Here is a 27898-nt window from a genome sequence, read left to right as displayed (position 1 = left end):
ATCGTTGTATTGCTGAGAAGAGCTGTCTATCACAGTTGATCACCATACAGTGTTGCAGAATATTCTCTTAATTGCCAAATTTAATGGTTTATTTTCGATCCTCATTCTTTTTTATCTCTATACAGCCTTTAACACTGTTGATCTGCCTCTTCTCCTTGATACTCTTTTCTCTCTAGGATTTCAGGATACCACTCTATTCATTCTCCTCCTACCCATCAGACCATTCCTTAATGCCGTTTGATGATCCTTATCCAAGTCATACCTTCTGACCATGTATGTCCCATAGGTTTTTGTCCTGGTTCTTCTCTTCTCCCTTTATGTTATTTTACTTGGTGATCTCATGAGCTCCCATGGATTTAGTTACTATATCTTTCTATGCCAGTGTTTCTCAAATCTGCCTATCTTGCCTTAACCTCTCTGCTGATCTCTAGTCTCTCATCTCCAACTGCCTTTCAGATATCTTGAAGTGGATGTCCAGCAGCTATCTTTTGGGTAATAAACATTGTTTATTTAAAGTTTTGAGTTCCAAAGTCTATCCTGCCTTCCCTTCCACTCCCCCACCCCCAGACAGTAAGCAATCACATATAGGTTATACATGTGCAATTATGTAAACCATTACCATATTAATCATTTTGTATGAGAAAATTTGAATAAAAGAAAAAATGAATGAAAGTGAAAAATAGCACACTTTAGTCTGTATTCAATCAATAGCAGTTCTTTCTTTGGAAGTAGATAGTATGCTTCATCATTAGTCCTTTGTGACTGTCTTGGATTATTATATTGCTGAGAATAGTTAAGTCATTCACGATTTTTCATCAAACAATATTATATTGTTGCCACTGTGAACAACATTCTCTTAATTGTGCTTACTTCACTATACATCAGTTCATATAAATCTTTCCAAGCCTTTCTGAAATCATCCTGCTTGTCATTTCTTATAGCACAATAATATTCCATCATCATCATATACCATAGCTTGTTTAGTTATTCCCCAGTTGATGGGCATTCCTTTGATTTCTAATTCTTAGCCACTACAAAAAGAGCTTGTCCAGTAGCTATCATAAACTCAGCAAGTCCAAAACTGAACTCATTTTTATTCCTAAACTCATCCCCTTAAATTCATAGTCAGGGTAGAACCTTCCTGCTACTCTAAAGCTTCATAACATCTGCAAAGAAAAAAAGAATGAAGGAAACAAATGACTGGAAGAACTTGGAGAATGAGTTTTAAAAAATTAGAATTCTCTTTGATGTGCAGTTTTCAATTACATGATGAAATTTTTTTTTAAAGAACAAGACATCATGAAGCAGTGAAAAGATTCGGAAAGCTTTGGAGTCAATGGGACTTGAGTTTATATCCTGTCTCTGCCACTTCTACCTGTGTGACCTTGGACAAACTCACTTAACCTCTCTAGGCCTGTTTCCTCATTTGTACAATTACCTAGATGATCTGTAAGGTTTCTTCCAGGTCTAAATCTATGATCCTGTGAACAAGTAGCAAACTGTAACTCAGTTTTACCTTTTATTACTTTACTTGCTATCAGTTTTAAACTTTGTGTCTGTGTTTAATAACCATGGAGACTTTGTTGTGTTCTAAACTGTTGAACTACCCTAATGACTCAAAAGAATTTGAAGTATTGCCATTTGAAATCACATCCATTATGGAAGAAAGAGTGACTGTTGCCCTTTCCAGCATTCTCTCTGATCACCTCCTGTCTGCGATTTTAGGTTTTTATGGCTTATTAAATCTTCTTGTGACTCATACCCGCTTCTTTTTTATTCATAGTTTTTTGGGATTTCAAAGGATTATTGGAAATGAGTTCTCTGCTACATTCAAATTGAAGTTAACCCTATTACTGATACTTTAAGGGCTAAAAATAATTTGCTTTCTACCTCAGGAACCCATAGATGTCAAGTATTTTATCATCTTAATTTTTAGAGAGAGTGTCAAGCTTGATTTTCGGTGATCCTAATGACTAGTACCAAAGCTGATGTTCAAAGTTTTAAGTTCAAGGGAAGCTCTCTGTATATGTGCTTATTGTATCTTGGCTTTATCCCTCATATGGAATTGAATACTATGTTAAAGATGTCTCATGTGATTTTATTTATTCAGTTCAGTATTAAGCTAGCTTGTTATCATTAGTAAAATTTATACTTGATTCATTTAAAGTTAAAGCATTTATAAGAATCTCATGCTATTTTTGAGAAAAAGATAGAGAGGTGGAGTAGATGGTAATACAGTTATATGAAGTTGGAACTGGTTGGATGCCAAACTTAGAGGTGCCATTAGTGATTTAATGTCAGCTTGGGAAGAGGTCTTCAGTGGATTACCACAGAGATCTGTACTTCACTTGATTTTAATCATTGACTAGGGTGAAAGTGTCTATTTTGCACATTTGCAGATGGAACAGAATGGGAGGAGGGATTGGTAACACTCTGGATGACAGGGTCAGGGTCCAAAAAGATCTTTGCAGAGAGCATTGGGCCATATCTAATAAGAAGGAATTCAGTAGGAAATTATGTCTTATACTGATGTTCAAAACATCAGTTTCACAAAGATGAAGGAGGTATGATTCTACAGAGTACAATCTGAAAATGATCTCGAGGTTTTACTAGAGAAACCCTGGGGTACATCCACTCACATAGGACAGAACATGGATGATAATCCAATAAAGGAGACTAAGTAATCTTTTTTTTTTTTTTTTTTAGTGAGGCAATTGGGGTTAAGTGACTTGCCCAGGGTCACACAGCTAGTAAGTGTTAAGTGTCTGAGGCCGGATTTGAACTCAGGTACTCCTGACTCCAGGGCCGGTGCTCTATCCACTGCGCCACCTAGCTGCCCGAGACTAAGTAATCTTATAGGTAGGAAGAGAACCCAAAGAGATTAGTGTCATAAAAAATCAGAGAAAAGGTACTATCCAGTAAGGAAGAGGCTAGTCAGCTGTGTCAAATGTTACCCAACTTTCAAGAAGAACGAAGATTAAAAAGCTTTTGAATTTAGCAAATTAAGAAATCATTAGTAAAATATGCTTAATGAATATAACATTATAAATAGAACATCCACAAAAAATTGAAACTGAGTGTTGTGAAAGGTATCTACTACTTTTTTTTTTTGCAGAATTAGAAAGATCATAATTTATAGGATCATAAAATAGAACTGGAAGAGGCCTTAGAAGTTTTTTTTTTGTTTAGTTTTAATCTGATAGATGATGAACCTGAGCCTTATCAAGGTTAAGCAGCTTGTCCAGAGTCAGAGATATTAAGTGTCAGCAGAGGTATTCATCTAGGTCTTTTTCAGTAGAGGTCCAATGATCTTTTCAACATAGCATACTGCATCTCTTTTTTTGTTTTGTTATTTTGGTTAGTTTTGCTAAATTGATTTTTCCTCTTTTTAGTCTGTTATAAAAGATGCCTTTTTGGGAGGAGGAGGAAGAAGGCTGCATTGAGAAATGTGTCATATAAAAACAAAAGATCAATTAAAATTTGTTTTTAAAAAGATCACTCAAATTCTTGGCAAGAGCAATTTTAATTGTGTAGGGTAAGAACAAAGATTTGGAAGCAATTGAGAACTGGGAGATATAGAAGTGGAGGGGACTGTAAATGTCTCTTTCTAGGACTTAGGCTGTGGAAGGGAGGAGAGATATAGGATAGTCTGAGGGAATGGCAAAGATGAGGTGATCTAGACCAAAGCTTTTGGGTCACATGACTGGATGTGGGGGTTGCAAAAATTTGGCAACAGTAAAAGGTTTCTGAACAGACAATGACCAAAATTTAATTCACATACCCAGGGTCATGTAAAAATTTCTCAGGTGAAAGAGGGTCACAAGTGGAAAAAGTTTAAGAAGCCCTAATCTAGACAAATTTCCACGAAACTATTACTGACTACTACTGGTCCAGTCATGAAACTAGGAGCAAAGCATAATGGATTGGATGCTAGAGTTAGACTCAGCAATACCCAGCTTCTTATGCTGGTTTAGACACTTATGAAAATCTGTCTCAGCTCTAGTTTTTTTATCTGTAAAAAAAAGGATAATAATAGCACATACTTCATAGGATAGTTTTATCAAATGTTTTGCAAACCAGAGCCCTGTAAAAATGTTAGATATTATTACTTGGTCCTGACTTCACCTAACTGTACTATCATTTGGTTCAGACTTCCCTGTCTTGACTAAAATGCTTTGCTGAAATCCTAGGTACTCTATATCTACAGCATTTCCACCATTTACTGTTCTAGTAGTAATCTTGTCGAAAAGGAAATGAGTGGTCAGTTTGCCATCACCAGGAATTAAAATCAAACTCACTGGGGGCAGCTAGGTGTTGCAGTGGATAGAGCACCGGCCCTGGAGTCTGGAGTACCTGAGTTCAAATCCGGCCTCAGACACTTAACACTTACTAGCTGTGTGACCCTGGGCAAGTCACTTCACCCCAATTGCCTCACTTAAAAAAAAACAAAAATCAAACTCACTGACCTATAGCTTGCGGACTTCACTCCTGTCTCATGTTAAAATTTTGAAAAATTTGCCCAGCTCTAGTCCTGCTGCATCTTCCCAATTTTCATTATCTTTAAAGATTACTGTTAGAGTCTATAAAGTTACAGTTTTAGTGGCTTTGTTTTTATAGCTGCCTACTGTCTGTGTGGCCCTAATGCCAGTACCCTCTTAGTTTAGGTACATTGTTTTGTTGAAATGAGGTATTCGCAAGTCACTGAACATTTAACAAAAAGGGAGGTTTACTTTGTCCTAATGCATCAAGAATATGGAACAAAGATACAGTAGCACTTAGCTTCTCTGGAAAAGCATCTGGTTAGTAAGTCATCAGGATCTGGTCAATAAATCTTCAGGGTGAGTTGTGTGGTCACAGACACCCACCAAGTCTGAGAGACTCAGACTGCATTTAGTTGAGACTTTTTAATGCTTCTCAACCAAGGAGCTATGGCAGAGAATTCTGGGCCAATTATCTGTATTAGGGAAGCTGAGACTAAAGGAAGTTGTGTCATCAAAATGCTGCTTCTATTACATTGCCAGTTTTTTTTTTTTTCCAGTACCATGGGATATAATTCTTCTGGGTCTATTAACTTGATCTGATAATAAACATTAGCTTGATGGCATAATGGTTTATAGTTGACTGACTGTCTCTTCTTTTTTTTAAAACTAGAATAACATTTGCTTTTCTACAGTTGTACAATATTTCTCCTGTTCTCCAGAATTTTTATATATTGCCAACAATTTCATAGATATCACATTTGCTCTCTTTAAGTACCCAAAGTTGTAATTCATCTTGGCCAAATAACTTGAATTCATCAAGGACAACTTTTTAAAAAATTATTATTATTATCAAGAGTGTCACTTCCTCATTAGCCTTTTTTGTTCTTTCATTTCCAATGCAAAGGTCATTTTGCTTGGCCAAGAATAGCAGAAGCAAAATGAGAATTGAAGAGCTCTGCCTTCTCAGTTATCATTGTCAGTTGGTTATTATCATTGTTCTGTTCACCCCAAGCAGCAATCCTATCCTTTATTTGACCCTTCTTTTTCTCCCAATGTAGTCAACTAACCCTTGGCAACCACATCTTTTTGGTTTCCTTACCCTTCCTGGACAATCTTAGCTCATTCTGAGCTTTAATATTCATGACACAATTTATAGGACTGGGTCATACTTGTATTCATCATGTTATTTCATGTTGCTTCTATCTTCTATGCATATCTGTTTAAAAATCTAAGTTATTGGCCCTCAACAATAAGGGAAGTTTGGAAGAGCATAGGATTTGAGAAAATAGATGTTTCATTTTGGACATGTTGAGTTTGAGATTTCTAGAGGTCATGCAGCTCAAGATGTCAGAGGCAGTTGGTGACACAAGACTGGAGCTCAGGGCATAGGTAAGACTGAATAAATAGACCTGGGAATCATCTACATAAAGATGATAATTGAACCCATAGGAGCTGAGGAAATCACCAAGGAAAATAGTGTAGAGGGAGAAGAGAAGATAAAGCCTTATGGTTAGTGGGCATAACCCATCCGAAGATACAGTAAAGGAGACTTAAGAAGCCTGAGGATTGAGAAAAGAGCATTAGACTTGTCACTTTGATCATTGGTGACTTTGGGGAGAGCAGTTTCAGGTGAATCATAGGGCCACAAGTCAGATTAGGGAGTATTTAAAAAGTGAGGAAAGGATAAAGAGGCACTGATTGTAGAAGGGTTTTCTCAAGGAATTTAGCCACCATGAAGGGGAGGAGAGAGATTGAATGATACATAGTGAGGGTGGTCAGATTGGAGAGGATTTTTTAAACATTGGTGAAACAAAGGTATGTTTATAGACAACAAAGAAGTAGGCAGAGGGAGAGATTGAATATTAGTGAGAGCATAGGAATGAGTGAAGTGGCAGTCTACCATTGGAATCATGGTGCATGCCTAGGCCATGAGAAGAGTCATCTCTTTGTGTGAGACAGGTGGGAGTGTGGGGAAGGCATCTGAGTGATGTGAGATAATGAGGAACTAGGGGAAAAAAAGAAGTCATGGCAAATGGCCTCAATTTGTTCAGTGAAGTCTTGAGGCAAGGTCATAAGCCTTGAGAGCATGAGCAGAGGAGGATCCTTAGGAGGTTTGAGGGAGGGATAACAAAGTTAAGAGCAGCCAATGTGGTAAGTGGAATAGCAAATTAGTTAGGGAGGTATAAAAGGTTTGCCTTCCTGCACTGAAGAACCCAGCTAAGATTATGTAACATGCATGTGTAGGGTACCTTGTCAGAATAGTTTTATAACTTTCTTAGGAACACATAGGAGCAAAGAAGACAAATAGTGAGAGTAAGCCAAGGATGGGTTCAGGTAGTGCATGATCAATTATTGGACAGAGGAGTCAGGGATCTATAGGTACAGGACAGTATGACATTGAACTGGTGGTACACCAAAGAATCAAGCTGCAGAAAGGAAGAGACTGTAGCCAGTACAGAGGTGATGGCCTGGGTAAAAAATGAGGGATGGAGGGATTGGAGGTCACATAAAGGACAAAGAACAAGGTTAGAAGTCATAAGGCACAGGGAAAGCTGGAATAATATAGTAAAGGAATTTCAGAGTTCATGGAACATGAACATGGAAGTGGAATGCTTATGGGTAATGGCAAGATCAAAAGCATGACTACTTTGTGTATGGCTGAAGTGGATTGGAGGGATAGGTCATGGGAAATGAGTAAATTGAGGAACTGGGAAGTTAGGGTATTTGAGGGAGCACCAATATGTATGTTGAAGTCCCTTGGGTGAAAGCACAAATTATGATGGAAAGAAGATTGTCAGACACTTAGGAAGAAAAGACAGTGTCCTGGGGTAAATAGAATGTAAGATCCTTGAGGTAAAGAGTCATTTAATTTCAATCTTTATAGCCCCAAATCCTAGCATAGTGCCTTGTAAACAGTAGGTGCTTATCAAGATTAGTTGAATTGAATTAAATGATAATTTAAAATAGAGCTTTTTCTGGAAGTGGTCAGTTACATGAATGTCAAAAGAGAAAATGAAATTATTTTCTTACTAATAAATTTTTCTTGGTTTCTACTTATTGTCTTATAATTCAAGAGAGGGTTTTAAACAGCTGTTATTTGAACATTACATTTTCCTGCAGGGATTAGCCTGAGATTTGGCTCCTGGGAAATAGCTGTCTGTTCTTCAGTATTAGTTGAACCAGTAAATTAAATAGGCATTTGTTTTGCCACACTTAAATATTGCCTTCGTAGCATTTCTGAGGCCAAAAGCAGACTTTTCTAGCCTTCTTTTTCCCCTTTAGTTTTACTGTAATGCCCTATATCTTCCAGATAACATGCTTACAATGATCTATTCTTAAAATAAAGTGACAAGGTTATCATGAATATTGCGGGTGATCTTCTCCAAATTAGATTCCAGTCCAACTTTTGCCATTAACTAACTGTGACTTTGATCAAATCATTTAGCCCTTAAGAATTCAGGCTCTTTTCTTATCTATAAAATAGGTAGATTAGACCAAGCGATTTAAGTGATCCACTCTGTTTCCCCAGGTTTAGATGGTCTCTAAGTTTTCATTAATCTCTAACATTCTCTGGATTCAGGCATATCTATGGTACAATGATAATTGATATTCACTGTCATATCTTTTAGGTACTGTAAGATCCTAATCTGCTTTCAGGTCATCAAAGAATGCTTAAATTATACTAAATATAATTTGTGTTAACTATATTTAATTGTATTTCATGTTACAATGTAAATTTAATCAAAGTAATTTAACAATGTAATTTAAACAGTATATAGTACTATCAGTAACTTCTTATATATTTCCTTTAATTATCAGAATATTCTATTCCTTGGATGTACTGGATAATGTTTGGAAAAACAGTTTAGAATATGTTTTACAATGGTCAGAGATATCAACATTTGTGTCTGATAATTTGATGAGAAATTATAAATGTGCAAAGCAATAACAATCATTTTAAAAGTTGAATTTATAGAAAGTATTGTTTTCTATGGTCAAATCTTGTCCTTTTGATAATATTTCATTCCTTTTTCTCATCTTTATTCTATCAGTTCAATTAGAGGCTAATTTTGAGGAGGTAGAAAACCACTTACTGCATTTGGAGGACTTATGTGGGCAGTATGAATTAGAGAGATACAAACACCTACAGGCACAACAACTGGAAAATTACAAGAAAAATAAAAGGTAAGTTTGTAAAATTTACACTATTGGCCAAGTTGACTAAAAATAATTTGGGTGTAGTAAGACTCAAAGATGAACTAAATTTACTTATAACTTTTATTTATTTAGTATGTAGACTTTCCCCAAATCTCTAGCAGTTTTTTGTTGTCTTTGACATTTGTGTTGGATAAGCTCTGTAGATCTCAACAAGGAGAGGAGTTCACTAGGACCCATAACAGGATAGAGGGAGGAATGGAGACTGAGAAACCAAGAAGCAGTGTTGCACAAGAATAGATGTCTGATCTAATTTTCCCCCAGTCAATTAGTAGTATATATCTCTTTTCTTTATCCTTTCACTCTTTTTCTTCTTTCTCCCAGGAGTGAGCAGGGCTGTGAGGAGAGACATTGGGCTGAACTCAAGGAGCTAGTCTAGAGGACACTAGACTAACTTGACTGGGTTGAACCAATTGAAGCTTGTAGTCCTTCAGTCTAGACCTGTCATTCTAACTCAGGCACGAATAATCTAAGAAAGTATAAAAAATGATTTGTAGTTGCATAGAGAGGACAAAGTAGAGACAGTGTCCTTCTTGGTCCCATCTTGCTCCTTCCTCTCCCTCAGGTTTCCAGGAACTTCCTTTGTTAGTTCAATGTTCCTCCCCTAAAATTCCTTCTCATTCTGTAATGTCTCTTTCCTTCTCCCTCATCAAAATTTCTTTTTATCAAGGTCATTATCTAGGTGTTGCTCTGATAAAAACAATGAACACAATTTGGAGGATGGCCAATGTGGGAGAGGAGATATTTTTAGTAAAGCACCTTTCTAGAATCCATTGACTATTCTATGAAGCTGTCCCTGACTACCAAACTAGTCCAATGGGGAATAAAATCATGAAACTCTACCCTGTATAACAAATTTGATAGTGTCACTTAAAGATTAGGACTATCTCTGAAGTTCAGTTTTAAAACAAAACAAAGAAAACCCTGAAACTAAACTGAATTGAGAGGGGAAAATCATATCTGTACAAACCTAACATTAACAAAATAGAAAAAGAGATTAAGGAACCAAATATGCATTTGCAAAAATAGAAAACCAACAAATAACCAAACCTAAAATCAGCACAATAGAAGAGATATTAAAAATTTGTGGAGAAATAGATAAACTAGAAGCCAAAAATATCCCCCAGAAATGATAAATGAAAATAAAAACTATTTCTTTGAAAAGACTAATAAAATTGATAAACTTTTAGTCAATATGATTAAAAAGGAGAGGGCACAAAATCAAATCAATAAAATAGCAAATGAGCAAAGTGAAATCCCAACAAAACCAGTAGTAAAAAGAATAATCATAATCTGTTATATGTACCTATATACTAAGAAAACTGAGAACACAAAAGAATAGAGGAATACCTTCAAAGATATGAATATCAAATTGACAGAAGACCAAATAGGGATCTTAAAATAACCCATTCCCACAAAAGAAAGTTTTAACTAATTAAAAGAAATATCAAAGAAAAAATTCCTGGTCCTGAAGGGATTCACAGTAAAATTCTATCAAACTTTTAAAGAACAGTTAATACCCATACTACACAAATTATTCTCAAAAACTGATAAAGAAAGCACCCTACTAAAATCCTTTTTATGAGAGAAATATAGGCCTAATACCTAAACCAAGGAACAATAAAATGATAAATGACTACTGTAGACTAATATCATTAGTGAATATTGATTAAAAATTTTTTAACAAAATCCTGTCAAACATACTACAACAATTTATCCAAGAAATCATTCATTATTATGACCAAATTGTGTTTATGCCAGGGATACAAAGATGGTTCAACATTAAGGAAAACAATCAACATACTTAATCATCTTAAAAACCCAAACCATTAAAAGAAATACACATAATGACTTTGATAGATGCAGAAAAAACCTTTGACAAAGGAGCTACACTCATTTATGCTAAAATCCCTACAAAGTATAGTCATAGAAGACTCCTTTTTAAAATAATATCTTAAAAAGCATCTCTCTAAAACAACAAAGTATCAAATGCAGTGAGATACACTAGAACTTTTTCCAGTAAGTTTAGGAGTAAATGAAAAAAGGATATCCACTTTCCCCACTGTTTTTTTTTTCTATAGTTCTGGAAATGCAACAGCAATAAGACAAGAAAAATCAAAGGCATGGGTATAGGCAAAGTGGAGTTAAACCTATTCCTTTTTGCTGATAATATAATGGTATACTTGGAAAATCCCAGGGAATATACAAAGATTCTAACTGCTATAATAGTTTCAGCAAAGTTGGAAGCTACAAAATTTAAAAACCCTCAAAAGCCAACTACGTTTTTGTATAATAATAACAAAATCCAAGAGGCAATAATAGAAAAGGAAATGCCATCCCAAATAATTATAAAATGTATAAAATATCTTATGATCAATTTACCAAAGCAAACAAAAAAATTGTTATAGATTCAATTGCAAAATGCTTTTTTTGTTTGTTTATTTGTTTTTGTTTTTGGTGAGGCAATTGGGGTTAAGTGACTTGCCCAGGGTCAGTCACACAGCTAGTAAGTGTCAGGTGTCTGAGGCCATATTTGAACTCAGGTCCTCCTGAATTCACAGCTAGTGCTCTATCCACTGTGCCACCTAGGTGCCCCATAAAATGCTTTTTAAAGAAATAAAGAATGACTTAAATAGCTGGAGGAATATTTAGCGGTCATGCCTGGGCTGGTCCAATAAAAAAACAATGATCATACTACCTGAGTTAATTTACACTTTTAATTCTGTACCACTCAAAATAGCAGTGGGATATTTTGTAAAACTTGATAAAATAATAAAATTCATTTAGAAAAGCAAAACATCTAAAATTTCAAGGGATATGATGAAAAGTAGGGATGAAGAGAAAATACCACTTCTAGACCACAAAATACATTATGTAGCAGCAATTGTCAGTTATTTGGTAAAAAAAAAAAAAAAATAGAATGGTAGATCAAAAGAACAGGCTAGACAGAATCAGAAACAACAGACCTCAACAACCCAGTGTTTGATGAAGCAGAAGACCTAAATTATTTAGGAAAAGAATTCCCTATTTGATTAAAAAACTGTTGTGAAACCTGGAAAGCAACCTGGCGGGAATTAGACTCAGGCCAGCACCTTATACCATATTCCACAATACATTCTAAATGTATACTTGACCATGGGGAAATTCATGGCCAGTAGGAAAGGCAGCACTTGCCCTTGTCTGACAGAAATTGCTCCCAGTTTCAGTAGAACAAAAATTGACACCAAACAAATAACTCATAACCAAACATAAACTCATGCTATAAAAAAAAAATTGAGAAAAAGATCATGCGCCTTTCATACCTATAGGTAAGAGAGGTATTTTTAACCAGCAAGAAATAGAGGTGATTACAAAAGATAAGATATATAACTGTGATTACATGAAACTGAAAAGCTTATGCATAGGCAAAATTAATGCACCTAGGATAAAAAGTGAAGTGGTCAAATGGGAAAATGTATCAAATTTCTCTGATAAGGGTTTGTTATCTCAGATATATAAACAATGAACAAATATATAACTATCCCCCAGTAGATAAGTACTTAAAAGATATGCACAGTTCTCAAAAGAAGAATTGCAAAATATTCACAACCACATGAAGGAATGCTTCAAATCAAGAATAATAAGAGGAATTCAAAACAGTCCTGTGATTTCATCTTGGAAATCTGCAAAGATGACAAAAGATGGCAAGAATCAAAGTTAGAAGGGTTATAGGAAGATAGAAACAGTGATGCATTATTAATGGAACTGTGAAATAGTACAACCTTTTTGAAAAGCAAGGTGGAACTTTGCAAGTAAAGTTTTTAAAATCTTGATACACTTTGATCCAGAGATTCTGTTACAAAGCTTATATCCTAAAGAGCCATGATAGGAAAGAAGTCTCCACATTCACTGTGATATTTATAGCAGCACTTTTTGTGTTAGCAAAGAATTAGAAACAAAGTAGATGCCCATCAGTGGGGAATAGCCAAGCAAATTGTGATACATGAATGTAATGTAATATTACTGTTCTGTAAGAAATGTGATGAACATGATCGGTACAGAGAAGATGAAAAGATCTATATGAACTGATGCAGAGTAAATGGAGCCAGGAAAACAATATACATGACTACAGCATCATTAGAAAAAAATGATCTCACACACACAGAAAAGCAAAAATGAATGTTACAAAATTATAAAGAAGTATAGAGTAAAGGAGAAGAAATGAGAAAACACCCTCAATCCACTCTTTCATGAAGGTGGGAGGTCCACAGGTATTGCACATTACATGTTTTCAGATGTTTTCAATGCATTAATCTGTTTTGCTGATTTCTAAAAATTGCTATTTGTTTTGGGATGCCTCTCTTGGAGGGACAGAGAGAGGAGTACTGATAAAGACTATGCTGATATACAAACAGGAGATATAAATAAAACTTATATTTAAAAAATATTATAGTACTTCAGATAAGAGGTGTTGAGGGCCTGAACTAGGGTTGCTACCAAATTATCCTAGGGGATAAATACAAGGGATGTTGTGGAAATAAAATGGAAAGGACTTAGCAACTTATATGGGGAGTGGTGTAAGGAAGGTTTTTAAGGAGGTTATAGTTTTGGGATAGGGGAAAGATGTAACTCATAACTGTAATTAAGTCTCCAAATCCAGAATTCTTTCCCCTATACCAGCCTACCAAGGCTGTTGGATTTGGTAATAAGAAAGCCATTTGTGAAGCTAGAAGTCAGGCTTTCATTGGAATGATAGGGGATGGAAACCCTGTTTTTAGTAGTTGATGCTGGTAAATGGTGTGGAAATTAAGAAACTAGTTTAGAAATTGTAAAAGCTTGGCAATTGAGGGGAGAAGAGAGAAAAATAGTTTGAGGGTATGAATAGCAGGATAAAGAAAGACTTGTTATTTAATACGGGGACATCTAGACATTTTTAACATGTGAGGAATAAGAGAAGAGAGAGATTAAAGATGCATGGTGTTGAGCATGGAGTCAGGGGAAGGAGATTATTGATGGAGCAAACTCATGAAGGAGAAGATCAAGGAACTTTTGGAATGGGCTTCGGATCCCAATATAACTACAATAAAACAGCCTATCAACCTTTTCCAATCAATTCTCACACACCTCTCCCTCCCCCACTGAAATGTCATTTAATGGGGGAAAACCCCACAGTAATTATTTTACTTTATTTAATCTTTTACTGGCAAGAAATAGAAGCTATTGAAGCTTCAGGAATTTTTCTGTAGCAGAACAATCTCCCTAATGAATGAAGAAAATACAAATTCTAGATATTATAGTAGCAGAATATACAACTTCTATATGACTCATATCTCTCTAGTAGATACTACCATAACTAAATGAAAACAAATTTTATTCAAAATAGTAGGTGGTATTTGTGTGACAGTATATACACAAAAGAATTTAAAAGTTTTCTGTACCAGCAAAACGTTTTTTGAACATCTTACATACTACTAGTGTTTCCAAAGATTTCTGAAAGTAACCAATAGTTCACTTTTGTAGTCAAGTTGAAGAATTAACTCTTAGAATAGAAAATTTGCAAGAGTTGGATGAAGTATCCCAATAGATTTCCTGCTTGTTATGCTGCTGAAATTCATCTTTTAGAAAGTGTTAATGAGAATAATATAGATGGATGAAATTAACCAGTAGTCTTCATCTTCCCACACACAATCTACATGACATTTGTACCAGAGCTACATTTGTGTCCTCAGTTCTTAACACAGTGCCTGGGACATCGTAGGCATTTAATAGATTTTTGTTGACTTGCTGACTGACCAACTGACTGCCTTTTGGGATGTTGTTACTGTTGCTATTTTAAGATTCATATTAAAAATCAGTTTGTATTATATCAACCCCAAATGCTGGAGGGAAGAAATGGCTGGAAGCCTATTGAATATCATAGGGTTGTTTGGTTGGTCTTAAAGTGTGTATAAATAAACCACAAAATATGTAAACATGGGATTAATTCTATACTGTTGTAGCTAGTTATCTATGTTTTCCCCACAATGAAGTGATACAGTGGGGAAAACACTGCAAATCTTAAAACATTATATAAATTTGAATTGTTTTTATAATGTTCCTTCTATCTTTAAAATTCTGTGATTCTCATAGATGACTTGAAATGGGTTGGATAACAGAAGGAATAATGATAAGACAAACTACCACTTCCATAATAATTGCATTTTCCATTTTTGTTATTGAAAATAACCACATAAATTATTTGACTAAAGAGTATAAGGAGTGCATAAATTAACAGAAACAATATAAATCAAGATCTGAAGAAATCTAAACAGTAAAGTGTGACGAATATATTCTTTCAACAAAGTGTAGTGGAAAGAGTGCTGGACTTTGAGTAAGAATACCTGAGTCCCAGCATTGACATTTTAGAGTCACATAATCTCCCGAGATTTAGTTTCCTCCTCTCTAAAATGGTAATAAAATTCTATCTACTATCTGCCTCACAAGGCTATTGCGAGGAAAACATTTTTTGAACTATAAAGTGTTATGTAAGTAAGAGCTATTTTTTTAAAAGTGAGGTTAAGTGACTTGCCCAGGGTCACACAGCTAGTGTTAAGTGTCTGAGGCCGGATTTGAACTCAGGTACTCCTGACTCCAGGGCTGGTGCTCTATCCACTGCGCCACCTAGCTGCCCCAAGAGCTATTATTATTATTATTGGTTTGCACTGCTTTACTAAATGCAACTTGGGTGTTTTTCTAGACAAAAATAGATTCTATTCTGAATCTTGTCTGGGGATTATAAGTCATTTGGACTCTTTTTCACTTAGTGAAAGTGCTTAGGGCTTCTAAGTAATGTGAAGGCTTGTCATTTCTCTTACTTTAGGCAACTGAAACTCTGACTAGATTGTTTATAAATGGATAGAACTTTATTCTTATATGCCCCAAAACCCTTTGTGACTCAGAGAACCTTTTCCTTCCCACTTATCATCTGTGCTTTAAGCCCCTGGCATTGTCTGCCTTGTGACCCACTAAAAGAGGAACAAAATAGAGGCATGCTATAGGTTCATCTGGGTTCAGATCTGACCTCAGACATTTAGTTGCTATATGAAGTCTGTTTTTTCATTGACAAAATACAGAATAGTGATAGTACATACTGAACAGAGTTGTTATAAGGATCTAGTAGGATGATATATATAAAGTATTTGTCAAACTTTTGAATGCTATATAAAAGTAAAACTGTGATCTCTTAATTTTTTTCTTCCTGGGGTATAAGTATACCTATAAGTTGGTGTAAGTATAATGTTATATATTCGTTCCTCTCAGCAGCAACACAGATTAAGATTACTTTTTAACCCAAATTCACAGCTTTTATGACTTAAAAATAAACAACTTTCCTTCTTAGTGATATGTTTCTTAAAGAAGCCAGACTTTTTTTCCTTTTCTGTGTATTTAAAAATACAATTTGGACATCATAGAACATTCCTCACAGAATTGCATAGTACAACCTGTATTTTTGATGTTTATTTAAAACAACTACAATCGTGGTGGGGTTTATTGCTTATGGCCTAATATGAGTCCTTTCTCTTTTCTCTGGGGTCAAATAAAGGCTGTACTACAAAACACACACACACGCACACACGCACACACACGCACGCACAATAATTCTGTTATGCTCTGATCATACCAAATATGCAATTTAATTAAAAGACAACTTTCATGTCTAGACATAGAGGGCCATTTTTACATGTTTTTCTTTTGGAATTAACATTATTTGAAAGAAAAGGAAGCCAGTATCCTTTATAAAATACATTGAACTTTCATAAGAAGAAAAAAATTAGTCAGTTTATTTAATTATGAATAGATTAATAAATGAGTTATGGTTCTTAACCATCTTCTGCTGGGCTTGGATAAGCTTAGGAATGCTTTTCATTGATTCATTTTTCCGGTTTCACCTCCTAAGAGTCTACCCAGCACCAATTCATTGTAAATACAGTAAGACAAGGTTCATCACTATTTGAGCTAATAAAAATTAATGGTTATTTGTGAGTTTGGGGCTGGGGCAGATACTTCCTACCAGACTCCTAATCATAATTTGAGACCTATATTTATAATTTAAAAGTCTAAAAATATATTGATTTGTAACTGAATCTTAGAAATATTTTAAAGTAATAATGCCTGAAATTTATTTTACCACAATAAACTCAATATATCACTTAAATATTAAAGGTCATACCATAAATGAACTAGATCAGGTACCTTTTACAGCTACATGCGGGGAGTTTATTCTTAATAAAACAGTAGAGATTATTATAAAACATAATTTCAATTACATTAAATTAAATAGCTTTTGCATGGTCAAAATTAATGTAACTAGGATAAGAAGGTTAAGGAGTTGACTGGGGAAAGTTATTTGATTCAAATATTTTTTTGCTAAAAGTTTGGTATTCAAGATATTTAGCCAACTAACAAAGCCAAAAATTATTACCTAATAGACTATGAATAATTTTCAAAAGAAGAATTATAGATTAATAAGAATCATATGAAAAAATACTGTGGGGAAGCTAGGTAGCACAGTGGATAAAGCACCTGCCCTGTATTCAGGAGGACCTGGGTTCAAATCTGGCCTCAGACACATAACACTTACTAACTGTGTGACCCTGGGCAAGTCACTTAATCTTCATTGCCTCACCAAAAAAAAAAAATTCTGAAAATCACTAATAATAAGAGGAATGCACATAAACCCAACTCTGAGGTTTCACCTTACCCAGCCATTTGGCAAAGATGGAAAATGATGGGAATAATCAATGTAGAAGTAGTTGTGGAAAAATGGGCCATACTAGACTATGTACTTGAAAATGAATGAATGAATAAATAAAAAAAGCATACTATGTGCAGAGTATTATGCTAAGCCCTGGAGATAAAAATGAAAAGTAAGCCCATCCCTATTCTCAAGGAGCTCATGTTCTAATAGGGGAGACAACACACAAAGAAGGTTTCACCTGCAAGTCATATGGGAAGATCTCATGCCGAACAGATATTTAATACATCTTTGATTTCATTTCCATTGATAAAATCATATCAGTTTCTAATGTTGAAGTGCCAGAAACTTTGGTGGCAAGAATTTTCTTTTTTTGAGTGTTCAGTAATTGTGACTATATCACATACAGATATAGTTGCCAGCTACATCTGAAACAGAATGGCTTCTGAAGATGATTGCTAAGGGTAGTGGGTTGGAAGCATTCCTCTTCTTGGGCTGTCTACATTAGGGTCTGAGGGGCAGTGATGGTCAAGATGGTGGTGGTAATTTGATTTGCCTGGAACCTGCTTTCTTCTATCTCATCCTTGTGGATGGGATTGCTGCTTTAGCTAGATTGGTTTGCCTGCCCTGTTTGTGGCAGTTACTTGGCAACTGGTGGTGATGGCTAGTCCCTTCTCCACAGAAGTTGCTTCTCTGGATGTTGGCTCTGGGGGCTGAAAGTATGGTTTCTGAATTAGAGACAGGAATCAAATGGAGTCATATCCAGACATGACTGAAACCAAGGTCTAGATAAGGCAGTATCAATGGAAAGAGTGAATGTCAAAGGAGATATTGCTGAGTGCTGGCATCAGAGAGATTTGGAACTGACAGTATGGTTTTTCATAGCAAGGAGTGTGCTTACTCCTCCTTCTGGCCCAGTAGTTCTTAACATTTTCTGTGTCATGGGTGCCTTTGCCAATCTGGTGAAAACCATGGACTTTCTCAGAATGATGTTTTTAAATGCATAAAATAAAGGATATAGAATTGCAAAAGAAATCAATTATTTTAAATAGTCTATTATTTTTTTAAAAATTCATGAATCCATTAAGAATTCTTCATCTAACCCAATGAGAGAGGCTGTATCATCTGGGAGGAACCAGGTTTCTGTGAAGGAATATAAGAGTTTGGAGAGATTTAAAATGCAGTCTTTTAACAATAGATGATTTCGGGCAGCTAGGTGGTGCAGTGGATAAAGTACTGGCCCTGGATTCAGGAGAACCTGAGTTCAAATCTGCGCTCAGACACTTGACACGTACTAGCTGTGTGACCCTGGGCAAGTCACTTAACCCTCATTGCCCTGCAGAAAGAAAGAAAGAAAGAAAGAAAGAAAGAAAGAAAGAAAGAAAGAAAGAAAGAAAGAAAGAAAGAAAGAAAGAAAGAAAGAAAGAAAGAAAGAAAGAAAGAAAGAAAGAAAATAGAGGATTTCCAAAGGACTCAAAGGAAGATAAAGACAGAACAGGATATAGGACAGGCAGGGTCTGAGGTGGATAAAGATGAGACAACTGGGAGTGGAAGCCAAGGATTGAATTTTCCACTTGGCATCCCGTGCCAATGAATAAATAACTGAATACATTTATTAGTGGAAAGACAAGCACATGGATGTAATGTTGGTGGACCTATGAATTATTACTACTATTCTAGAAAGTAGTTTGGAATTATGCAGATAAAGTAGCTAAAATATATACTTTGACACAGAAATTCCACTACTGTCATTGATTTAAAAAAATTCTGTCTATATAAAAATATTTATAATAGGACTTTTAATATTAGCAAATAACTCAAAATCAAATACCCATCTATTAGGGAATGACTAAAAAAAGTGGTACATTAATATAATGGAATATCACTGGGCTGTAAGAAATAATGAGTGCTGGACCTGAAATCAGGAAGACCTGAGTTCAAATCCAGCCTCAGACACTAGATATATGATCCTGGTCAAGTTGCTTAACCCCTGTTTGTCATAGTTTCTTCATCTATGAAATTGGGATTATAATAACACCTACCTTATAGGGTTGTTGTGAAGATCGAATTATATAATATTTGTAAAGTACCTAGCATAGTGCCTGACCTATACCCCTTCCCTTTGGTGAACTTATGATAGGACTTAGCTAAAAGTCACCCAGAATGGGCAGGTATGGGTAGGTTGTGATCTGTATCATTGTATGGAGTAGTACCCACTTCAGTGAAATCAAGGGTGTATGTAAGTTAAAAAAAAGATAATGTAAAGATAAAGTCTGCACACTGGTTATACAGCACCTGGAACCATATAAGCAGAAGTTAAATGTATATTTTGCTTCATCATGAGAGAGAACTTCACTCCCTCTCATTCACATTACATTCCAGCCAAACAGCTGGTCCCTGTATATTACATGTTCCATTGCCCACCTCTTCACCTCCATGTACTGGGAAACGGTCCCTACATCAAAGTGCAGCCTAACTGCCTCTCTTACAGGAGGTCTCTGCTCATCCTTCCAGTTGTTCGTTCTCTACTCCTGACCTTCAAAAAATTATTTGTATTACTTTTTGATGTATTGTTTTCCTGCAGTTAAAATGTCAGCTTCTTGAGAACAGGGACTGTTTCATTTTTATCATTATTATTTCCATCACCTTGCATTGGCTCATTCTCATAGTATACACTTAGTAAATGCCTATTCAGTGGAACTTAATTAGACCTGACACAAACTATATTGGGCTACCTCATGAAATAGTGAGTATACTCCATCACTAGAAAAATTCAGAGGCTGGTTGATGTTTTAGCCAGGAGATTGGACTAGATGACCTCAAATGTTTTGGCCACTTAGGGAATTTTATTGATATAATATGAAGATTTGTCTTCATATGTGGCATTTTGAACATAAAATTTTAATATACAGAATTTTTTAGCGTTTGTTTCTTGAGACTCTTGTGTATGAATTTCAGAGTTTCTAAGCAGTTCTGATCTTTTCATTGTGAGTGCTCGGAAAGCTTCTATTTCATTAAAAATCCATTTTTCTTCCTGTAGCTTATACTTAGTTTTTCTGGGTGTTATTATTGGTTTTAAGCCTGTATCCTGTACCTTCTAGAATACCTCTGCTCCTTTATAGTGGTGGCTACTGAATCGTATCTGACCTTGACTGTGGCTTCTGGGTGCTTGAATTCTTTCTTTCAGAATTCTTTTCTTGCAGTATTTTTTTCTTTGACCTGAAAACTCTGTATTTTGTCTTTAATGTTGAAATGTTCGTCCTGGAGTTTCTTTCAGGAGATATCTGGTGGATTCTTTCTATTTATACTTTGCTTTCTGATTTTAAGAGATCTGGGCCATTTTAATATTTCTAGAGGGCTGCTAGGTGGCACGGTGGATAAAGCACAGGCCCTGGATTCAGGAGGATCTGAGTTCAAATATGACTTCAGACTCTTGACACTAGCTGTGTAACCCTGGGGAAGTCACTTAACCCTCATTGTCCCCTCTCCTCCCCCCAAAATATTTCTAGGCCTTTTTTTGTTCATGGCATTATATTTTCTTCATTTTCCAAGTCTTTTGACTTTGTTTTTAATATTTCTTATTGTCTCCTGGAGTCATTGGCTACTATGGAGTCTATTCTGAATTTTCAAGATGTTTTCTTGGCTAAGGTTTTGTACCTCTTATGCTGACCTGTTAATTTTCTTTCCGGTTTTTTCTTCTACAACTCTCATTTCTTTTCCATTTTTTTCTCTGATACCACCATTTCACTTATAAAATTCATAAACTAGTTTTTAAACTCTTAGTTGATCTCTTCCAGTCATTCCAATTGAGTTTGAATTCAAGCTGTTTTTTCCTCTGAAGCTTTGCTTATAGCTGTTTTGTAGTCATTCTTGTCTTCTGGATTTGTGTATTGATCATGTTGTTGTTCTCCACTCATTTCAGTTGTGTCCAACTCTTTGTGACCCCATTTGGGGTTTTCTTGGTAAAGATAGTGGGTTGGTTTGCCATTTTCTTCTCTAGCCCACCTCCTGATAGAGAGGGGAAGGACTCAGTGCAGAATGAGATATTTTGATATTAACGCAAGACTCCATTTACTTCTGGAGAGAAGATCTGGACTTATCCTATTAATTGTTTTTTTGGGGTGAGTGTTGTGTTGTTCCACTATCTCAGGGATAGCTCAGGCTGGAGGCCATCATTCTTTCAGTGCTTCCAGAGTGGTCAGTTCAAGGAAAAGTCTGATTTCTGTTCCTTGCTCCTAGCTCTGCAAGTCTAGAATTTGGGTCTGAGCAACAGTAGACCAGTCCCTCCTGGATTTGTGATCCAGACCTGGATAGGGATGAAAAAGCTTAACATACTACTTGGATCATGGTAGGCACTCAACAAATGCTTATTGATCAACTGATCTTTTCCTATCCCCTGCACATGGTACCATAGTATAGGCTTGAGAACTTTTCTTGCTTCATTATATAGTCTGTCCCTGAGCACTGGAGTGTTCCGTGCCCTTAGGCTCCTGGCCAGACCTTCTTTGCCAGCATCCTCAGACCTCTCAATCTTTTTCCTTCCACTTATCTGGGCTGGAAAAATGACTCCCTGTGACTTTTTCTTGGATTTCTTCATTAGAATTCAATCTGGTGCTTTTTCTAGATCTGTTTGGAGGAGTTTGCAGGGGAATGCACTGTACTGCTTCCTGCTACTGTACTACCTTGGCTCTGTTTTGGTCTCAATACATTTTAAGGAAAAATTACCCCAGTTAGCATGGAAAGAGGGATAACTACTACCTTAGGGATGTGGGATTAACACAACCCACAGCAATTTCCTGTATTGTCAATACATAGTTTCATTATTTATTCTCTCCCTCCTCAGCTGTGCTTCCTAGCTTCCTTTATGTCCTAGCTAAAATCCTACCTTCCATAAGAAGCCTTTCCCATTCCCTCATAATTCTAATGTCTTCCCTTGGTTGATTATTTCCCATTTATCCTGTAAATGTATGTATCCTGTAATCCTTGTTTGTACATAGTCATCTGCATATTGTGTCCTCCATTAGATTGTGAGTTCCAGGAGGGTAAGGACTGTCTTTTGCTTCCTTTCATAGTCCCAGTACTTAGCAGCATGCTTGGCACCTAATAGACACTTAATAAATGCTTATTGACTGAGTGATTAATTTATGACCAACAAGGGAGCAAACTCTTCAGCATAGAAAGGAATATTGTAAAGAAGCTTATCCATCTGCACTCTTTGAAGGGGAAAAAATAATCAAGGGAGGGAATTAGACAAGATGAATAGAGGTATGCATATAATGAAGAGATTTAGAAAAGAATCATTAGAGTTCTACAGCATCGGGGAAGATAATAGTTGGAATGTTCTGAGAAAGAGGTAAAATATTTATAGATTATTGATTACAGGTGATACAAGCATTTCCATTGTTCTGAAGAAAACTTATTTTTCTATGGGAAAGAAACTTCTCCTATCCATAGTTCCTTCAGGTTTGGAACACTGAATTTATCCATGGGCCTTTGCAGTAATTTCTAGAAGTATAATAACAAAATAGGAGACCTAGGATCTATTAGGCTTAGAACTCTAATTATCTTGGGGTTCAAAAAACAGCAACGAGATGGAGCATTCTGGGTATAGGGACAAAGGAACAGAGATGGGTGATGAAATGCTAAGTATGAAGACTGAACAAGCGAGTAATCCAGGATGGCTGGAGCACAGAGTAAGTGGGTGAAGGGAAGTAATTTGTCATGACTTTCCTTCATCACTCTCATTTCTCTTTCCATTTTTTCCTCTACCTCTCTTACTTTATCTTCAAAGTCTTTTTTGAGTACCTCTGTGGTTTGAGACCAATTCATATTTTTCTTGGAAGCTTTAGATGTAGGAGCCCTGACATTGCTATCCTCTTCTGAGGGTGCACCATAATCTTCCTTGTTGCTAAAGAAACTTTCTATGGTTCACAACTTTCTCTGCCTGCTCATGTTGCCTGTCTTTTACTTGATTTTTAGCTTCTGAGGAGCTAGATGGCTCAGTGGATAAAGCACCGGCCCTGGATTCAGGAGGACTTGAGTTCAACTCCGGCCTCAGACACTTGACACTTACTAGCTGTGTGACACTGGGCAAGTCACTTAACCCTCATTGCCCTGCCGAAGAAAAAAAAAAAAAAAAAAGAAAAGCCATGGATGACTTTTAACTCCTTCTTACAGTGGGGCCCTGCTTCCAAGCTACACTGTCTCAAGCTTCAGGGGGTTCCAGGTGTTATGATTTAAAGAAGGACCAGTTCTTTATTTGCCTGGCCTGTCCTCTGATCCATAGATAACCCCAGGCTAACTTGCTAATTAACCAGGCAACAAAATTTTGTTTGCTGTGGTTGTTAGCTCTGACAAGCCTGTGCCCCTCCCCCACCTGGGCCTCCCACCATTCAAGGTTTCTTCCTGGTTCCCTCCTGGGGTAGGACTACTGAATTCCTCCTCAGCTCCCACAAACACCCCTGTATCCCCCCTCCTCCCCCCTCCCCGAGCCAGCCATTCAGCCCTCTCACCAGACCGTGAGCTTAGTTCCAGAAGACACTGATGCTGCAGCTGATTCTGGGGCTCAGGGGTAAGTTTCTCTGGCACAGCATGCCTGGGGCTTGATCTTTGACCCCACAATCACAAGATTGGACTCCATTCCCAGCCCAGCACCCCATCCTGCTGAACTTCTAAGCCATCTTTGACTGGAAAAATAATCTCAGCCCATCTTTTTGTGGGTTCTGCTGCTCCAGGGGTTGTCATACGGCTATGTTTGGAGCTTTTTTGAGTAATTGTGTCAGGAGCTCTGAGCTCTTAATGCCTTTCCTCCACCATCTTGGCTCAGCCTTGAAAGATCATACAGAGCCAAATTGTGAATGGCTTTAAATGCTAAATTAAAGAGTTTGAACCTATGAGCAATGGGGAACTATTCCTCTTGGGTGGAGGAGAAATAGCTTTTCAACTTCTTGAGTCAAATCAATAAGCATTTATTAAGCCCCTTCTATGTTTCAGGCAGTACTAAACACTAGAGATACAAAGAAGATCAATAGCTAGTCTCTGCTTTGGCACACCATTAATGACTTTTTTGTTTGTTTTGGAGGTTTTTTTGGCAAGCCAATGAGGGTTAAATGACTTGTCCATGGTCACACAGCTAGTAAGTGTAAGTGTCTGAGGCTGGATTTGAACTCAGGTCTTCATGAATCCAGGGCCGGTGCTTTATGCACTGCACCACCTGGCTGCCCCACTCTCCATTACTTTTAAATTAGGTATGAATGCCTATATTTAGCCTATAAAATACCTTTGCAATTTGGCCATTTTATTTCTTAGAGTGGAAAATAACAATAAGATCTGTGTTTCAGGGATAGCCATTTGGAAGTTGCGTGGGGGATAGATTGGAAAAGAGAGAAACTAAATATAGAGAGACCAATTAGGAGTCAACTATAATAGTCTTGGAGAGCAGGGATAGGGAACAGGACTAGATGGTTGTCTTGTGAGCAGAGAAGAGGCAAGTGATTCAAGAGATGTTAAGGAGGTGGAATTGATTTGACAGTTGTTTGGATCTATAAGAGGAAAGGGAGAATGAAAAGTTGAGGATGACTCAGAAGTTCTGATTTTGGGTGAATGGAAGAATAGTGATGGCCTTGACAGAAATAGGAAAGTGAGGAGGAGGGATAGATTTAGGGGGAAAGATAATGAATTCTGTTTGGTGTGTGAGGTTCCTATAGGACACTGAGGTGATTTTCACAGGCTCATTGATTTAGAGCTAGAAGGGGACCTTACATATCATCATATCCAATCCTGTCACTTTCCAGATGAGGCAACTGAAACACAGAGAAGTTAAGTGACTTGTTCAGGGTCACACAGATAGTTAAATGTCTTGAGGTGGGATTTAAACCCAGGTTTTCTTGGCTATAAGTCCAGTGTCCTTTTCATTTTATGATGTTTTCCCTCTTATTTAGTAGGCAAGTAGTTGATGATATGTGATTAGAGCTCAGGAGGGAAGTTGGGGCCGAATATGTAGATTTTGCAGTCATCTTGATCAAGATTGAACCCATGACAAAAAAAGAAAATAATAAATGTTGGGGAAGATGTAGAAAAATTGGAACACTAATGCATTGTTGGTGGAGTTGTGAACTGATCCAACCATTCTGGAGAGCAGTCTGGAACTATGCCCATAGGGCTATGAGGCTGTGCATACCCTTCGACCCAGTAATACCACTACTAGGTCTGTATCCTAAAGAGATCATAAAAAAGAAAAGTGCCCACATGTACAAAAAATATTTATAGCAGCTCTCTCTGTGGTGGCAAAGAATTGGAAATTGAGGGGATGCCCATCAACTGGGGAATGACTAAAAAGTTGTGATATATGAATGTAATGGAATACTATTATGCTATAAGAAATGATGAACAGTCTTAAGTGAACTGATGCTGAGTGAAGTGAGCAGAACCAGGAGAACATTGTATACAGTAACAGCAACATTGTGTGATGATCAACTGTGATAGACATAGCTCTTCTCAGAAATGCAGTGGTTCCAGAAAGTTCCAAAGGACTCATGATAGAAAATACTCTCGGGGGCAGCTAGGCGGCGCAGTGGATAGAGCACCGGCTCTGGAGTCAGGAAGACCTGAGTTCAAATCCGGCCTCAGATACTTAACACTTACTAGCTGTGTGACCCTGGGCAAGTAGCTTAACCCCAATTGCCTCACCAAAAAAAAAGAAAGAAAGGAAGGAAGGAAGGAAGGAAGGAAGGAAGGAAGGAAGGAAGGAAGGAAGGAAGGAAGGAAGGAAGGAAGGAAGGAAGGAAGGAAGGAAGGAAGGAAGGAAGGAAGGAAGGAAGGAAGGGGGAAAAAAGAAAGAAAATACTCTCTACATCCAGAAAAAAGAACTGTGGAATATGACTGCAGATTGAACCATACTATTTCTACTTTTTTTTGTTTTTTGAGATTTTTCCTTTTTGTTCTGATTCTTATTTCACAATATGACTATTGTGATAATATATTTAATATGATTATACATATATAACCTATGTCAGATTGCTTTCTATCTTGGGGAGGGGCAAGGAAGGAAGGGAGGGAGAAAAATTTGGAATTCAAAATCTTATAAAAACAAATATTGGAAGAAAAAAAAAAGATTGAACCCATGGGAGCTGATGAGATCACCAAAAGAGAGATTATAGAGAGGAAAGAGGAGAGGGCCCAGGACAAGAGTCCTAGCCTAGGACACCTGCCGTGGAGTGGAAGAGCAAGACCTAGATGAAGATTCTTTGGAAAACAAGAATATCAGTCTGACGGGTGAGAAGGGAACCAATGATAACCACCTTCTTTCTCACTATCCCTTCAAAAGACATAAAAGAAATAATAATTTTTAATTCATTTGATTTTCATGCCTTTGAGTCCTTATATAGTCTTCTGGTGGATATAATAAAACCATGGGAATGGACAAATTATTGTATAGAAAGGCAAATAAAGACAAGCAAGAGCATGAATAATCTGCAAACTGTAAATTATCTTGAAAAATTGAAAACTGAGTGTGTTTATAAGGACTAGGGAAATCTGTGCTTTCTAATCAAGCATGGCAAAGTTCTTTGCAATACCACTATTGAATCCTTTTAAGTTTTATTATACAGAAAAGTTATTCTATTTACAAGTGAGAAGTGAAAGTAAGTGGTTACAACTTAGTTATATAACTGAATTATAATTGATTCCTGTGTTATCAAGATGGCATATATATGTGTGTATGTATGTGTATATATATATATATATATATATATACACACTCACATAAGAATTTGAGGCAGAATCTCTTTATTTTTTATTAAAGTTCTTTAGGGACAAAATCCATGTATATTTGTATTGTCGTGCAAATTAGCAATGACCTTCAGACCAAGAGCCTGAAAGAAGTCAGGCTGCTCCTGAAGGAAATTATGCTGTATGCAGATGAGATTTCAATTAATTTTAAAATAATAAATTATAATACTCCTATTATAGTTTTCCAGGCTGCTTTTCTTATCAATGTTACTAGATAAACAACACTGGTAAGTAGAGAAAGGAATATGGAAAATGCTGTGAATAAACAAAATTGGAAGTGGAGTTTGGTTTCATCCATTAAAATTAAATTCAGGTATTTCCTTTTGTAGGGAATATGGATAGAGGTGGCCCTCAGTGAGCAAATGACTGGTGGCAGTGGATCAAAGAAACAGATGAGATGTTAGAATCATGGTCTAAAAAAATTTTAGTAGGTTAGCTTGGTGAGCCAAATCTAACAAGATGAAATTTCAGTGAATAATGGAATTTGTTTGAAAGGACCTGAGAGGGTACTTAGACCTTTCTCTATCTGACCTAGAATCCTTGTTACAATTTACAAAAAGTAGTCATTCAGCTTCGTTTTAAAACCTCTCATCAGAAGGAACCAACCACCTTCCAGAAAGGCTCTTTCTACTTCAAACAACTCTTATTGCTAGAAAGATGGACTTTATATTGAGCCCAGATCTTCCTTTCTTCATCTTCC

General features: G+C 36.4%; 1 protein-coding gene across 1 annotated transcript in view; it reads left to right on the top strand.

Moving 5' to 3' along the window:
* DTNBP1 (dystrobrevin binding protein 1) overlaps positions 1–27898 on the top strand; it is a 192859-nt gene that overhangs the window by 61950 nt on the left and 103011 nt on the right. Inside the window, exon 6 of the mRNA XM_043979355.1 lies at positions 8534–8666. Within this exon, the coding sequence (XP_043835290.1) occupies positions 8534–8666 (133 nt within the window). The remainder of the gene's footprint in view (positions 1–8533; positions 8667–27898) is intronic.

This window comes from Dromiciops gliroides, chromosome 1 (genome assembly GCF_019393635.1).
Source record: "Dromiciops gliroides isolate mDroGli1 chromosome 1, mDroGli1.pri, whole genome shotgun sequence".
In the NCBI taxonomy this organism is placed as follows: domain Eukaryota; kingdom Metazoa; phylum Chordata; class Mammalia; order Microbiotheria; family Microbiotheriidae; genus Dromiciops; species Dromiciops gliroides.
This window is presented reverse-complemented; position numbering and strand designations above follow the sequence as displayed.